This window comes from Pseudonaja textilis, chromosome 1 (genome assembly GCF_049901715.1).
Source record: "Pseudonaja textilis isolate UNSWEBS1 chromosome 1, rPseTex1.2, whole genome shotgun sequence".
Lineage (NCBI taxonomy): Eukaryota > Metazoa > Chordata > Lepidosauria > Squamata > Elapidae > Pseudonaja > Pseudonaja textilis.
This window is the reverse complement of record NC_141990.1, coordinates 1,261,897-1,278,201: the sequence shown is the minus strand read 5'-3', so window position 1 is coordinate 1,278,201 and position 16,305 is coordinate 1,261,897. Positions and strand designations below refer to the sequence as shown.

Here is a 16,305-nt window from a genome sequence, read left to right as displayed (position 1 = left end):
GGTCAAGCTGTTTTCTAAAGGACCCGAAGGCCAGACAAGGAACAATGGATGGAAACTGAACAAGGAGAGATTCAACCTGGAAATAAGGAGGAATTTCCTAACGGGGAGGACAATTAACCAGGGGAACAGCTGGCCACCAGGAGTTGCGGGTGCCCCATCACTGCTTTTAAGAAGAGACTGGACGAGGACCTGGAAGAAAACCCCTGCAAGGTCCTTCCTTCCTTCCTTCTCTTTCTTTCCTTTCTCCCTCCTCCTCATTCCCATCTCCTTCCTTCCTTCTCCTTTCTACCTCCTTCTCATTCCTGTCTCCTTCCTTCCTTCTCTTTCTTTCCTTTCTCCCTCCTTCTCTTCCCATCTCCTCCCTCCTTCCTTCTCTTTCCTTTCTCCCTCCTCCTCATTCCCATCTCCTTCCTTCCTTCTTTCTTTCCATTCTCCCTCCTCCTCATTCCTGTCTCCTTCCTTCCTTCTCTTTCTTTCCTTTCTCCCTCCTCCTCATTCCCATCTCCTTCCTTCTCTTTCTTTCCTTTCTCCCTCCTTCTCTTCCCATCTCCTTCGTTCCTTCTCTTTCTTTCCTTTCTCCCTTCTTCTTCTTCCCATCTTCCTTCCTTCCTCCCTCCCTCCCTTCCTTCCTTCTCATTCCTATCTCCTTATTTCTATTACCTTCCTTCCTTCCTTCCTCTGGAGGGGACAAGGGGAAGGCGAGAGGGCAGCCATCCCCGGTAAACCGGTACACACGGGGAGGGGAGGGGAGGGGCAAGTGGGGCGGGGCCCTGGGAGATTAAAGGGAAGCGGTCACGGGTTGCGGCTCCAGCGGAGATCGGGCCATGGAGGCGGCGGCGGCGGCGGCGCTGGGGGCGGGCGCGGCGCTGCTGCTGGGGCTCTACGCGCTGGTCTACTACACCTTCGTGGCGGCCACCCGGTGCCGGAACACGGTCAGCCTGCGGGGCAAGACGGTGCTCATCACAGGTCAGCTGGGGGGTGTTGGGCGGGGTTGTTCCTTCCTTTCTTTCTCTCTCGCTCTTTTTCTTTCTTTTTCTCTTTTTTCTCTTTTTTTCTTTCCTTCTCTCTCCTTCCTTCCTTCTTCCCTCCCTCCCACCCTTCTTCTCTCCCATCTCCCTCCCTCCTTCCCTTCCGTCTTCCTTTCTTTTTTCCTCCCTCCTCTTCCCTCCCTCCCTCCTTCACATTCCCATCTCCCTTCCTTCCTTTTTCCTTCCTTCCTTCCTTCCTTCCTTCCTTCCTTCCTCCCACCCTCCTTCTTTCCCATCTTCCTCCCTCCCTCCTTCCCTCCTGTCTTCCTTCCCCCTCTTTTTTCCTCCCTCCTCTTCCCTCCGTCCCTCCTTCACATTCCCATCTCCCTTCCTTCCTTTTTCCTTCCTTCCTTCCTTCCTTCTTTCCTCACTCCCTCCCACCCTCCTTCTTTCCCATCTTCCTCGCTGCCTCCTTCCCTCCTGTCTTCCTTCCTTCCTTTTTTCCTTCCCCCTCTTTTTTCCTCCATCCTCTTCCCTCCCCCCCTCCTTCGCATTCCCATCTCCCTTCCTTCCTTCCTTCCTCCTTCCTCCTCCTTCCTTCCCTTGTCAGCCAGGAAGCGGGGGGAGAGGCGAGAGGCTGGCGGCGGTGCCGGTGCCGGTGGCTTTCCCACGCGGGGGCGGGGCGGGCGGGGCGACGGGAGGGGCGGTCAGGCTGGAAGGGAACCGCTGCGGGCTGCGGGGCCAGACCGGGCATCGGGCCATGGACGGGGCGGGCGCGGCGCTGCTGCTGGGGCTCTGCGCGCTGGTCTACTACTACTTGGTGGCGGCCACCCGGTGCCGGAACACGGTCAGCCTGAGGGGCAAGACGGTGCTCATCACAGGTGGGCTGGGGGGGGGTTCTCCTTTCTTTCTTTCTTTCTTTCTTTCTTTCTTTCTTTCTTTCTTTCTTTCTTTCTTTCTTTTTCTTTCTTTATCTCTTTTCCTCTTTTTTTCTTTCCTTCTCTCTCTCCTTCCTTCCTTCTTTCTTTCTTTCTCTTTCTTCTTTTTTTTTTCTCTCTCTCTCTCTTTCCCTCCCTCTCTTCCTTTCTCTCTCTTTCCTTCTCTTTTTCCTCTTTCTCTCTCTTTCTCTCCCTCTCTCCCTCTCTTTCTTTCTTTTTCTCTCTCTTTCTTTCTCTCTCTCTCTGTCTCTTTCTTTTTCTTTCTTTGTCTCTTTTTCCTCTTTTTTTCTTTCCTTCTCTCTCCTTCCTTCCTTCTTTCTTTCTTTTTCTTCTTCTTTCTCTCTCTCTCTCGCACTCTCCTTCCCTCCCTCCCTCCCTCTCTTCCTTTCTCTCTTTCCTCCCTCCTCGCTCTCTCTCTCTCTCTAGCGCGCAGGACTGAACTCGTGGGGGCAAAGCGCAGCGCAGCGTCCGGGGGAGACGCGAGTCAACGCTAAACCAGGTTTGTCCGCGGAGATGCCGCCCACCCAGGTCCGGCTTGACCCAAAGGCGCTTTAGCCACAACCCAGGAAGTCCAGGCAGAAAAAGGGGAAGAAACCGGGGCCGAACCGAACCGGGAGGCTCCGCGGAGGCCAGCCGTCCGAATTCTGATCCTGTGACCGCGGAGAGGCTGCGAGAGTTGTAACTGGGAGGACTGGTTGTAATGGAAGTCAAAGCCTGGAACTAAGGAGGAATTTTCCGACAGGGAGAACAATCCAAGAAGTTATCCTTGAAGTTGTGGGAGCTTCATCATCCCTGGAGGCTTCCAAGAAGAGGCTGGACGGCCATTGGTCCGAAATGCTTTAGGGTCTCCTGCTTGGGCAGGGTGGGGGGGGGTTGGGCTAGATGACCTCTGAAGTCCCTTCCAGATCTGTTCATCTGTCTGTCCCCGGGGCTGTCACGGACCCCCAGCCGGGAAGAAAGGACGGGGAGCGGAACAGCAGTGGGGAAAGGGCTGGGCTGGGCCGGGGGAAACTGGACCAGCCTTGGGAAATGTGGAAGGATGAACAGAGTCCTAGTTGGAAGGCCCCGTTGGAGGTCTTCTCGTAGTCCAACCCCCTCCTCAAGTAGGAGACTAGTCTATCCCTTTCCGGTTTGTCCAATCTCTTCTTAAAAGCCTCCAGGGTTGGGAGCCCCCACAACTTCTGGTGGCAAGCAGTTCCACTGGTTAATTGTTGGAAAGTTTCTCCTTCATTCCAGGTTGCTTTTCTTCTTGATGAGTTTCCAACCATTTTCCTTCCCTTCCTTCCTTCCTTCCTTCCTTCCTTCCTTCTTCCTTCCTCTCTCCTCTTTGTCTCTTTCTCATCTTCCTTTCTTCTTCCCTCCCTCTCCTTCCTTCCTTCTATAGAATAATCAAGTTGGAAAGGATCTTGGAGGTCATCTAGTCCAGCCCCCTGCTCAAGCCGGAGACCCGATCCCATTCCAGACAATTGCCTTTCCAATCTCTTCTTAAAAGCCTCCAGTGTTGGAGCAACTGCAATTTCTGGTGGCCAGCAGTTCCACGGTTGTTGTTTTTTCCAAAATTTTATTAATTTTAAACAAACATACACAAACAAAACACAAAACATGAAAACATAAAATTTGTTTTTGGAAAGCAGCTTAGTCCCGGAGTTACATCTTTTTGTACAGACATAAATTCGAATTCATGCTCACTTTTATATACCATTTCATGTCTTATTTACCATTCTACATTTTCTATATTAGCTTCTCCCCTCTTTTCACTCTCTTAATTCTATTTTATTTATTTCATCTCAATTTAAATCATTATACTTATATCTTTTGTCTGTTCTGTTTCAACTATCTGTTATCTTTTCTCATTAACACAAAATTTCTCCTGTAATCACTGATTGGAGTATGACGCCTTTATATCTTTCCCCTAAATTTAACACTTAAAGTAATACATAATTTTCATTCAGATTCTGCTTAGTACATTCTAAAGCTATGTACTATATTTTAAAATAAGAAAAAATAATAAGTTTATAATATAACTAAAACAATAATCCATAGCAATTAAACTCTATGGTTAAAATTAATATTCATTTAAACATTTTACACATTCCTTTTAATATTTTATCCCATTTTATAGTCCTATAATGTTCCAATTTTCTAATATTGTTTCAAATACAAATACAATAATACAGTCTTATGTACTTTTGCAGAATCTCTTTTTTAGTTATATTTTTACCCATTATCTCTAAATAAATCCTGTTTCTTTACATCTTGTTTCGAGCCTTTATAGCTTTTCTTCCCTTTTTTTCCTTCCTTGCTTCTCCAGTCTAGCCTTTTTACCCCCTTGTTTCTTGATTTCCACCCTCTTCTGTATTCCTCTTTTCTGTTGCCTTCTAACGTTGTATCGACTTTTCACCTTATTTTTCCCTTTTTGGGTTGCTTTTTTAAGTCTTAAATTCTCCATTCTCCTTCCCCCCTCTGCCTCTTCCTCCCCAGTTAAAGTTGCTTGTTCATTAAAGATGGCTTCTTCTTCATCCCAATCCTCTTGTTCTTGTAGTTCTCATAAGTAGAAATTGCCATTTCTAAGAAATAGAAAACGGAGCTGAAAGAGCCCTTCCCTTCTTGTTACTCTTCTTTATACTTTTTAAATTCCATTTTCAGTTCATCGAAAAGTAAGTCCATTGTAGAAAATTTTTTAAACAACCCAAATGTTTTTAATTTTTCAAATAGTAATTTCCAAAAGTCCCAAAGTCACCAAGCAATCCAAATACACACAGACTGTTTCATTTAACACTTTCTTCTTTTTACACTTTCTCTTTCTGGGGTTACAATTCAGTTGCAAAGTTCCAATTCAAATGTATCTTTTAGAAGTCTTGTTACAATTTAGCTCTAGTCTTGTAAATTCCAAGCAGCCTCCTCCAGCAAAATCTTAATATAAACTTTCCCTTTTCACTTTCATTCGCTGCTTTTCCAGATCTCTTTGGGAGCGATGTATCTTTGATGAAATTTAAATTCCAGGGTATTTTAAATGTTGCTTGCTATCCCGGTCAGCCAAAACTTTCACTTTCTCAGCTTCCTCCTGCACATTCTTATCCGGGTGAGAGCTTCTTTGTGGCAGCCATTGCTGACTGCCGCTCCACTGCTTTCGGAAAAGGGAGTTAAGCCAGCTGAGGAGGGGGGGGATTGCGATTCCCCCAGACCCCTGCCGGATCTCCCCTATCTTCAGTTACCTCTACGGGGTAACTATAGCCCCAAATCCAACTGGATCGGGGCACTCCAGCGGCAAGCGCAGCAGAAACCGCGCATGATCGCGGGTTCCTGCCGCCACCGAAGCCCTGCAAACCGGAAGTCCGAGAAAGCTACTCAGGAGTTCCACTGGTTGATTGTCCTTACATTCAGGAAATTCCTTCTTCATTCCAGGTTGCTTCTCTCCTTGGTCACTTTCCATCCGTTGTAGCTGCTTCTCTCCTACGAGCAATCCTGTGTGCACGCACTGGCACAGGCTCCTCAGGAACCTCCTCATCGCTGCTGCCAGTCCCCCCAATCTCTGAAGGCAGCAGTCCACTCCCTGATGGTCCTGGCCCCTCATCTGAATCCTCGTTGTCCTCAGCCGTCCGCGCCTGCTGCCAGCTAACCACAACAGAAACTTCTTAACAGTGAGCAAAATGAACCAGTGGAACATCTGGACCCCAGAAGTTGTAGGCGCCCCATCACTGGAGGTTTTTAAGAAGAGGCTGGACAACCGCTGGTCTGAAATGCTTGAGCAGAGGGCTGGATTAGAAGACCTCCAAAGTCTCTTCCAGCTCTATTCAGATTCTGATCCTTTGCCTGGGAGTCACCTTACGGCAGGGGGTCTCCAACCTTGGCCACTTTAAGACTTGGGGACTTCTTTCTGCCTCTTCCTTCCGGAGCTGTCACAGCTTCAGCAGCTTAAAGGCTGCCTCTCCGCCGATGGTAAAAGGGCTTCTTCTGGATCAGCCAGGGACTTTGCGATGTCCCTGGGATCAGCAGAACGCGCCCCTTACTATCACCGTCTCTACGAGTTTTAGGAGTAGTTTGTCGTGTACCACTGAATCAAAGGCTTTACAGAAGTCTATGTAGATTGCGTCTATTGCTTTGCCCTGGTCGAGTTGTGTAGTCCATGTTTTTGCAGTGTAAGAGTTGCAGATTACAGGATAGTTTTTTCCTGAAACCAAATTGTTTATTGGAGAGTAGGTTGTTTGTCTCTAAGTGGAGGATAATGGATTGGTTAATAACTGATTCCATGACTTTACTGGTGACGCAGCATAAGGAGATTGGTCTGTAATTTTCAACTAGGCTGGGGTCTCCCTTTTTGAAGATGGGGATGACCGTGGCTTGTGACCATAGGTTACGCAAGGAGCTGGTCCTGAAGGATTTTTCAAAGATTATGCTTAGAGGTTCAGCTATGGCAGTGGATAGCTTTTTAAAGAAGTAGGCACATATTCCGTCCGGTCCAATAGATAGAGATGGTTTTAGATTGTGTAGTGCTTTTTCAAGATTGTCTTCTGTAAAATCGATATGTATGAGATCATTGTAGTTGTCTGTGGTTTGGCTAGGAAATACTGGACATGATCCATTGCTGTTTACAAATACTGAGCCAAAGAATGTGTTAAAGATGTTGGTTTTAATAGTGTCGTCATTGCAGTCTTTACCATTAGGTCCTTTCAGGGGTGGGATGGACTTTGAGTCTTTTAGTTTGTTGTTTACAAAATTGTAAAAAGCGCGGGTGGAATTGGTGTGTAGAAGGTTTTCCTCTTGTTTAATGTGATAATTGGTGCATTCAGTCTTTATCTGGTGGCATAAATTTTTGTATTGGCTTTTGAAATTGGCAACGTGACCAGATATGCTTTTCCGCCAGAGTGATCTCTTTTTGGATTGACGCTTCCTTATTGTTATGGGTAATTGTTTTTTTTTGTTTTGTTCTGGGAGTTGTTATTGGTACATAAAGGTTGATGCCTCTTTTGACCTCAAGTAAAAATATGTTGTAATAGTCTTCAACAGTATTGCATCCAGTGAATAGAGATTGCCAATCAAGGGATGAGAGATCGTTGTCTATAAGATCATAGTTGCCTTTTTTGAAGTTATAATTGGGGATTACGTCATTGTGATGATTTTTGTGTGGGCGTATATTGAGACAAAAGTCAATCGTATTGTGGTCACTGCTGGAAAAGGGTTCTTTAGTTTGTATTCCGTAAATTAAATTCAAACTATTGCAGAAGATGAGATCGAGGCAGTTGTTTAGTCTAGTGTTGTTGGATACTAGTTGTTCCAGTCCCAGATTTGTAACAGCATTGTAGAAGGTTGCGTGTATGGGTTCAGTTGTACCTTCATTTAAGGTCCAGTCAATATGAGGTAGATTGAAATCACCAAGAAAGATAAAAGCGTGTGGGCAGGATGTTGCCTAATTAGTAGCGTATTTAGCTTGCTTACATGTTCGATGCCATAATCAAGGGCTCTGTAACGTAGTAAGAATCGAAATGTGATATTTAAGGATAGTTCACAGATGATGGTCTCAGGAAGAGCAAGCTCCTGGGTAACTTGGATATTTTTTAGATGTAAGGACTTTTTATAGAAGATCGCAACACCACCTCCTCTACGAATTTCACGATCTGATCGGTAAACATGATAGTCTCTTACTGTGGTAATGGAGTCAGGGAGAGATGCGTTGAGCCACGTTTCACAGACAAATATGATGTCGAATTTAGCCATATTTAGTAAGAGGAGAAATTCAGGTATTTTATTCGCGAGGCTTCTTGCATTGAGTAGCTTGCATTTAAGGCCAGCAGTAGTTGGGACTGAGGTAGTTAGGGGCGTGCGTGCCTAGTCTTTGGTGATGGTGGATTGGTTGAGGTAGGGTTATGGTTGAAGGTTAAAGCTGAGTTGCGGGTTGTGTGACTTACTTTTGATACAGTCAGCATGGTAGTCAATGTACAGGTCCTCCTCTCCATTGTCCAGACGTTTTTTGAGTTCAGTGCAGAGTACACGGGAGCGGGCACGTTGCTGTATGGTCAGGTCAGGGTGACAACGGAGGTTCTTATGGTTGGTGTTGGTTTTGGCGAGTGACAAATAACAATCAGAAATGTGAAAATAAGTCATTTGTTTATTGCCCTGGTAATTCTGAACAGTCATTAAATGAATTGTTGTAATAACAACTTGTATTAATCTCTGTATAATTTTAAATCATTGTTCTTTGTTGATGTAAGACTTCTCTGAAAAGGTTGAGAAAATCATGCCCTGAGGCAGGATTTCTCAATTTGTGCAATTCAAAGGTGTTGCTTAACTTTTAATTCTGGGAGTTGCCCCGGTTGAGAAACGCTGCCAAAGAAATGCTTCACTGCGTGACACCACAAAAACTGCAATCGCACAAATGTAGCCCCAGCTGCTGGGTTCCCCATCAATGCCTGGGCAATCTCGGTGAATCCTTTCTCTGGCTTTTCCTAGATGGAAATTCTGGGATTGGGAAGGCCACAGCAGTGGATCTGGCCCGGAGAGGCGCCCGTGTCATTCTGGGATGCTGCAACAAAGCGAGAGGAGAATCAGCCGTGTACGACATCCGACAGGTAAGCGCCTGCTGTGCGGTTCTCTCCTTCCCTCCATTCTTCTGACATTCCTGATGGTTTTTATTCATTTATTTAGCGTGTGGCAACTGCAGAGATCATGTGATCCCTGATACGCAACACAGATAAAACACACTCTACGTGCACGTGGAAATCTGTGTTTAAATGAAGCATCAACAAATACAATAGCAAATAGGTGGACAGTACAAGGGTTAAAACTTTAACTTACAGTAAAACCATGATAAAAATATCACCATAATATCTCAATAGATCCATGATGGCGAATCTATGGCACGCAGAGCCATTTCTGCCGGCATGGGAGAGGTCACTGTTCTGTATTCTGTACAATGGTAGATTTTGTCTTGTGTACAGATGCAGATAGGTAAACTCAACAAAACATTCGTACAGAGTCTTTATTATTGGCTCATCAGGTATCCTCATAACTCACATTTGTGATGAAGTTCTTCTTTAATGTCCAATCCTTTGCATATCTGTCTTGTAAGTAAAAAGATGGTTATCTCCTTCTCCCTTTCCTCCCATCTTGTAGCGGTAGAAGCAGAGCAGCTACCAGGAATCCATGAGTTCAGGCAAGAATGAAGAAACCTCCCCCAACCCATCGAGGGTCAATGGAGTGACCAATCAGGATTACAGATGTGGTCACATGACATGGACAACATGTCCCAGGATACCTTAACCACATTTACCATGAGGCATTCCTTTAAGGGCAGTGGCCCCCAACCTTTTTTGTGCCGTGGCCCAGTACCGGCATCACAAAATCATCCACGGCCCAGTACTGGCATCAGCATGCATGGCAAGGTGAACCAAGCAACCGGCCAGCCAACCATCCCCCGCTTCTCCCCGCCACCTTCAACTCCTCCTTTGGTGTCGATGGGCTTCCCGACGGCTTCGCGACAGTTGCTCGGCTCGCCATGCCATGCGTGCTGAAAGAATCCTCGCGCCTTAGTTTTGTTCGAAGCCGCCCCCTTTCAATGAAACTAAGGCACGAGGATTCTTTCAGCACCCAAACGCCGCTTTCTACCTGGAAAAGCTCACCGGAAGCACTTTTTCATCAAAACAGGATGGCGGATTGTGGATTGGTCGTAAATCACTTTGATTCATCCCTAAACAAATGGTTATAGGTCAAGAACTGCCTGTATTGTTTTATTATGCACTGGAATCTGTCTTTGAAGCCGCACCGGATCCCGAAGCTCACGATTCCTCCCGCTCCTTTTCCAGGAAAGCGGGAACTCGGAGGTGATCCTGATGATCCTGGATCTGGCCAGCCTGAACTCCGTGCGAGCTTTTGCACAGACCTTCTTAGCATCGGAGCCCCGTCTGGACATCCTCATCAACAACGCAGGTGGGGCCAGAGCAGACCCTCCCCAGGGTCTCCGGAGGGGGAAGGAAGGGGGGAATATTGAAGGGGGGACTGTCTCCCTTTGGGGATTTGGCCAGAACTGGAGAAGCGGCTGTCTCCTATTTGTAGTAGTAGTTGTTGTTGTTCGTATACTGCGTTTGTTATTATTTTTTACAAATAAGGAAGTGAACAGATCCAACACAACTTTCTCCTCCTATTTTTTTCAAACAACAACCCTATGAGGTGAGTTGGGCTGAGAGCCGGCTTTCATGCCTAAGGTGGCACTAGAACTCACTGTCTCCTGGTGGTTGGCCCAGTAACTCAGCTGGCTTTCATGATGAAGGTGGGATTTGAACTCATGGCTTCCCATTTTCTGGGCTTCACCACTAGACCGGACTCTCTTAACTGTCTTAAAAAGCCTTTTGCCTTAACCACTAGACCAGGGGTGTCAAACTCAAGACTCGCGGGCCGGATCCAGCCCAAGGGGTGCTTAAATCCACCCCACAGTGCCAGCCCGAAAATATCAAGAGACTGGCCTGTGGGGTCTCTGATGGCTAAAACAGGCTGTGTACAGGCCCCCCCCGTGGCTTGTTTTCACCCTCCATGGCCCCCAGCATTCTGCTGGCTGAAAACTATCCCCAAAACCAGCTGGAAACGGGACGAAAAACAGGCCGAAAATGGGCTGAAAATGAGGCCGAAAAAAGAGGGTGAAAAGGGGCCCGAAAACAGCCAGCAGAGTGCTGCAGGAGGCCATGGAGGGTGAAAAGGAGGTGCAGGGGGGGCACACAGACTCCCCGTGCCCCATTTTGGCTGATAGAGTGCTACAGGAGGCATCTGTGGTCCCCCACCCCGGCCAACAGGGGAGAACTACAATGCCGATCCGGCCTTCAAAGAAATCCAGTTTGATTCTCGTGCCTTAGACCAAGTAGGTAATCCTCAGCTTACAACCGTGATGTAGTCGGTGTCAGCTTTGGAAGCCATATTGAGATCAGATGCTACCACCACTGAGCCTGAGGAAGTGGGGTGGAGGAATTCGTTTGAGTATATCTAGTTAGACAACATAAAATTCTTTTTCTGATTCAAGGTCACCCAGTGTGGCGCATCATGAAATGGGAATCTTGCTTTAGGACGGATTGCGATTGGACCACGTGATGTGATGTTGGCTAAGCGGGGGGATGGATTTGTAGTTTTGACTTTTGCAAAGAACCCCCCTAAACTTTCAGATTCAGGATTCCACAGAGGTGCCAAGTTACTGTGATGACCCAAAGGGGCGTGGCACAAAAATAACAAAGTCACCAAAGTAGAATAAATTCCCTTTAATGCCTCCAACTTGGGCCCCAATGTCCAGTTATCATTGGCTGGAGAAAAAACTCTCACAAGAACAGTTTTTAAAGGGAAGAAATTCAGTCCAAACCCAAAGTACATCTAAATTATAAATAAAAACCAACACAAACCATAAGCTGCAGCAATTAACGAGACAGGGCAGGATAAGGGATTGAAGACTTCAAAAGATAACGAAACATACGCAGGTGGGAGGACGCCAGAACCCAGATAAGACGTGACAAACAAAGATAATGCACGCTTTGCTTCCAGCAAGGTTCTGTGCGCAAACACCCTTTTAAAATCCTGTTTTCCCAGCTGCAGGTATGAAGGGAATCAGGGCCTTTTTCTCCCCCGTAACCCTTGTTGCTCCCTTATCTGTTCCTCCCTGCATGCCCTAGGATGAAGAGGGGGTGGGCCTGGGTCTTCCTCTGAATGCCCAGCCGGACTGTGCCCTTCCCCCATTTCCTCCACAGCCACCGGAGCCACACTCCCACTCCCTGTCAACTGCTCGGCCTCCCCCTCAGAATCGGATTCCAACAAGGGCATGATAGCTACTAACCAAATAAAGGAACCCTTTGAGACATGTCTGTCTCCGAGTTATTGGTTGGAATGGAGGGTTGCTGGAACGCTGACCGTCTGCCAATTATGGTCATGTTGTGATGCTGAGAAAGCAAGTCACCCCTGTGACCGACACGATTTTATGAACTTTTTGTTCACTAGTGGGTGTTTTTGCTGAAAATTTCAAGTCAAGTTTTCCCCGACAAAAATGGCAGTCCTGTGACACATCGCCAAGGGGAGGCCTGTTTCCAAGCACCTGTAAGGCAATCAGGTGACCACAAGGGGGAGCCCTAGAACTTCAGAAACACCTGTTATTGTAATTGGCTTTTGGGAATTATGTCTGTGGTAACTTCCAAGGATCACAAAGTGCTGCGTCGTGTAAGCCAAGAACTACATATCATCTTATTTTTCTGGCAGGGGTGATTAAAGCTGGCCAAACCATCGATGACTTTAACCAGGCCTTCCAGGTCAACCACTTGGGCCACTTCCTGCTGACCCACCTGCTGCTAAACCGGCTGAAGCGCTGCGCCCCGAGCCGGATCGTAATTCTGTCCTCGAGTATGCATATCTTTGGGAAGATTGACTTTTGGACCATCTACAAGCCAGTGGAAAGGATGTGGCAGACAGTAAGATCGTACTCCAACAGCAAACTAGCCAACATTGTCCACGTGCGAGAGTTGGCCAAGCGGCTGGAAGGAACCAACGTCACCTGCTACGCGGTTCATCCAGGTGAGTGGAAGTCCGGCTCCAAGGCCCCCCAGATGGAGGCCCCCAACCCCCAGGTCCGTCTGGGGCTCCGACAGGCACTTCTCTCCCACTGAGGGTCCCTCGACTTCCTCTGCAGAGCCAGAGGTGGTCATTCAGCCGGTTGTGACCGGTTCTGTAGAACCGGTTGAGGAAATTTGAAGTAGTTTGGAGAACCGGCAAATACCACCTCTGACTGGAGATTTTGCAGCATCCTTCCCCTGCCACGCCCACCAAGCCACGCCCACAGAACCGGTAGTAAAACAATTTGAATCCCACCACTGCACCCCGGGAGTTTCCTCCATCGAGCTCAACTGTGGAGGGAGACGTCTCCCATGCTCCCGCGTCCAGAATCCTAGAATCTTAGGGGAGAAGGGTCCTTGGAGGTCTTCTAGTCCAACCCCCTGCCTAAGGCAGAGATTAGGCTTTCCCAAAACTCTTGCTCCTCTTTGTCCCCCTCCTTCTGCCTTTTCTGTTCTTCCCATCCTTCCTCCTCCACTTGCTCCTGCTCCTCCTCTTCCTTTTACTCCTCCCGCTCCTCCTTTTATTCCTTCTCTTTCTCCTCCTCCCCACTTCTTCCACCCCCTTCTCCTCCCCTTCCTCCTCTCCCTCCTCTCCACAAACTCCACTCCCTTCTAGCACTGAGGGCATAACCTAGTTGGGGGGATGAAGCTTTAACACTTCCGCACTTCAATCCTGAGCTGCCGATATTCTGTAAGAACACGATTCTTTCACGTTATTTATTCGAATGTATTAGCCACCCCACTGCAATGGATTCGTGCATCGGAAGCCGCTCACCTATACACACCCCTACACACACATACAAGCACAAGTACACCTACCCCATTGGCCCACAACGTCGGCTCTTGGTCTTCTGAAAAAATTTTCTGTGTTGCCCAAATGGCCAATGATCCTAGGGAAAGAGGTGCTGTGCAAAGGGTTCTAATGGGATCTCCCCCCGCCCCCCCCCAAAAAAATATCTGGACAATCTTCCCTCCCCACATTACTCTCTTAGCCTTTGTTTTCAGGACTGGTTCAAACAGAAAATTCTCGCTCTCATCCCCGTTGGGTAGTTTGGCTGCTTTGGACCATCAAGCCGCTCCTCCGAGATTGGAAAACTGGCGCCCAGACTATCATCTACTGCGCCACCGAGGAGGGCATCGAGAGGCAGAGCGGGCGGTATTTTGTGGACTGCCGGCCAAAGGTGCCCTGGCCACAAGCCCGTGATGACCAGGTGGCCGAGAACCTCTGGGAATTCAATGAGATGCTGCTGGGACTGACCACTTCAGACAGGACAATGCAGAAGCGGCATTTCGGGTAACCGAAAGTGGACGTCCGATTACAGATAATGTCCGATTGATAACCATCGATCTAGCGGACATTCGAAGCTATAACACCACTGGTAAAAAGGGAGTTATGGCTTTTGCGCTTACGGCGGTCACAACGATCCAAATTTGGGCACCTGGCAACCCCCGTGTATCTGTGATGGTTGCAGCATCCTGGGATCACAGAATCGCCATCTGTGACCTTCCCAAACAGGCTTCCTACAAAGCAGAGGCAACAGGGGAGGGAGCCAGATTCACTTAACGACTGAATGCTTCACTTAGCAACCGAAGCTGTTCGCGTAACAACCCTGGTGAAAAGGTTGCAAAATTAGGCACGACTCGTTTATCAGCCATCTTGCTTAGGAAATGAAATTCTGGGCCCCGTTGCGGTTGCAATATGAGGACGTCCTGTAAAGTGGGAGATAGAACTGCAGACAACCCAAACTCCCCTTCCCAGGCGTTTTTGGCACAGCTGAGACCAGTATTTAATTCCCAAGAAAGTTGAAAACCTGGAAATCATCATGGGATTAGTTGAGCTGCCCATTGTTGCATTTTAAGACAGGAAGCCATATTGATTTAAGTAAAACACATCCACCAAGTTGCTGGTCTCTCTTTTCTCCGCCCGGGTCTTCCTTTCTGGGCTTCAAAAGAACTTCTCCTTCCCATCCCTGGCACTGAGGGCTGGGGGTGGAGTTCTTCAGGCTGATGGTTCTGGAGAACTTCGACGTGCCATCCCTGGGCATTGTTCTGCTTCCTTAGAAAGCATAAAACACAACCTTAGTTCCGGCAAAACCTCTTTTATTTCCGCAGCTGTGGATTACGTTCATTCGCAGCCTGCAAGGCTTCACAAACAGTCTCTCAGGGGAATGTTGATAAACTCCCACCTTATCGCACTTGGAATACAGCCAGAGAAGGGCAAGGCCGAGATCGACACAGGGTCAAACAGAACTTTTCAAAGCTTAAATCGACCAGACGAACTCATTGCTTCCTGCAAAAGCTCACGTCCCGTTTCCTCCTCTTTTATGTCCTATGGGAGGGGCCCATCATCTCCCAAGGTGTGGCCTTACTCCTGAGTCAACCCTGCTTTCTCAATGGTCTTCTGGTAGCCCCGTGCATGCACAGGCTGGGAACCGGTTCCAGACGCTCCCCTGCCTCACTGCTGTCTGAGTCTGAAGGCAGCTGATGACTGCCGGCCTGCCCTGGCCCCATCTCTGCCTCTGATGCAGTAGGCCTCGTCTGAGCCTTCCTCAGCCTCCAGGACTGGCCCAGGTTCCTCCCCAACCTCCTCGCTACTGTCCGACTCTGCTGCCAACTGTCAACCGCCAATGGGCCGCAATAGGTGCAGTCTCAGAAGCAGCCCAGGAGTTCTTGGCCTCCGTGGCAGCCATGAGCCTGTCCCAGATCGTCTCGGTCCCGACTTGGGACAGTGGTCACACACCAGATACGATTTTCTTGTCAGAGCAATGATCTGGTGGGCCCATCCAACATCACCCACCCACCCTTATCATAATCAGACCATGCCTGGTTCCCCTGATATTATGCCGCCCCTGTCTACATTGGCAGATTTCAGGGCAGACTGGAATGGTTTATAGAAGATGCCGTGCGCCAACAGGATAAATCCATAGTGGTGCTGACAAAGGTACCACATTCAGATTTTCCTTTCAGTCCTTTTCCTTAACTTCCTTTTGCTCCTCAGTAGAAAATGAGCATTCCTACCAATCCAACAGGTTGTTAGTGATTGGGGACAAACCCCCAAACAGAATGTGCAGCAGCAGTCAAGCCAGGCAGCCAAATGAGAGAGGAAGGGCCCTAGAGTTTACACACACTGATGACAAACACTGTTTTTGTAGTTTAAATAGTTGTTTAATCCAATTAGAGTTTAAACATTGTCAATCAGTCCATATGTCATACACAAATATATCCATTCAGTAACTTAGTCCATTTACTAGTCAGTTCTATATCCTTATCTTCTTGTAAAGATATCTTCTCCTCTGATACCTTTCCTTTTGAAGACAACGCTGAGTATTCACAGGATATCAGCACATCAATGAAAATAGTCCTTTCGTTCAGGTATTCAAACAGTTGTAGCAAACAGTAGCAAACAAAACAGTAGCAAGCAGATAACAAGCAGAGAGATGTTACGTTTCTCTTACTGCCTTTTATTGCCGTTTGTAACTGCACCCTTAATTAGATAATTACAAGCAGTTTGGTGCTTAAAGCTACAAGTTACAAACACCCAAACCTTGGTTTATATATTTATTCACCCAAACTTAGTTGGTGTATCAATGTTATACCCAACACAGGTGAACACTTTTCAGCCTTGATAAGGTATTTAAAATTTAATAGCTGGAGTAGCCAAAGGTTGGACAATGAGTAAGAACACATAGGGTTGTAACTAAAGAGAGAGCTGGCCGCTGCGTGAGGCAACCTGAGCTGTGATTGGTTGCTGTGAGTGAAAAGGGAGAATTCCCTGGTTTCCCGCCTTTTTCCCCCCCTGTGTGCTCTGTGCTTCTCTATTTTACCTCAGGA

General features: G+C 47.6%; 1 protein-coding gene across 2 annotated transcripts; it reads left to right on the top strand.

The window, feature by feature from the left end:
- The first annotated feature begins 791 nt into the window (after positions 1–791).
- On the top strand, positions 792–14,374 carry LOC113451665 (dehydrogenase/reductase SDR family member 13-like). Of its 2 annotated transcripts, none has more exons than XM_087924256.1 (5): positions 792–966; positions 8,354–8,472; positions 9,706–9,829; positions 12,125–12,436; positions 13,480–14,374. In XM_087924256.1, exons 1-5 carry the CDS (start codon positions 825–827, stop codon positions 13,770–13,772), a joined length of 990 nt encoding a protein of 329 aa, XP_087780382.1. In that variant the 5' UTR covers positions 792–824; the 3' UTR covers positions 13,773–14,374. The 2 variants fall into 2 exon arrangements, with proteins under 2 accessions (XP_087780382.1, XP_087780388.1); XM_087924262.1 differs by lacking the exon at positions 792–966 and adding an exon at positions 1,727–1,849.
- Positions 14,375–16,305: the final 1,931 nt, after the last annotated feature.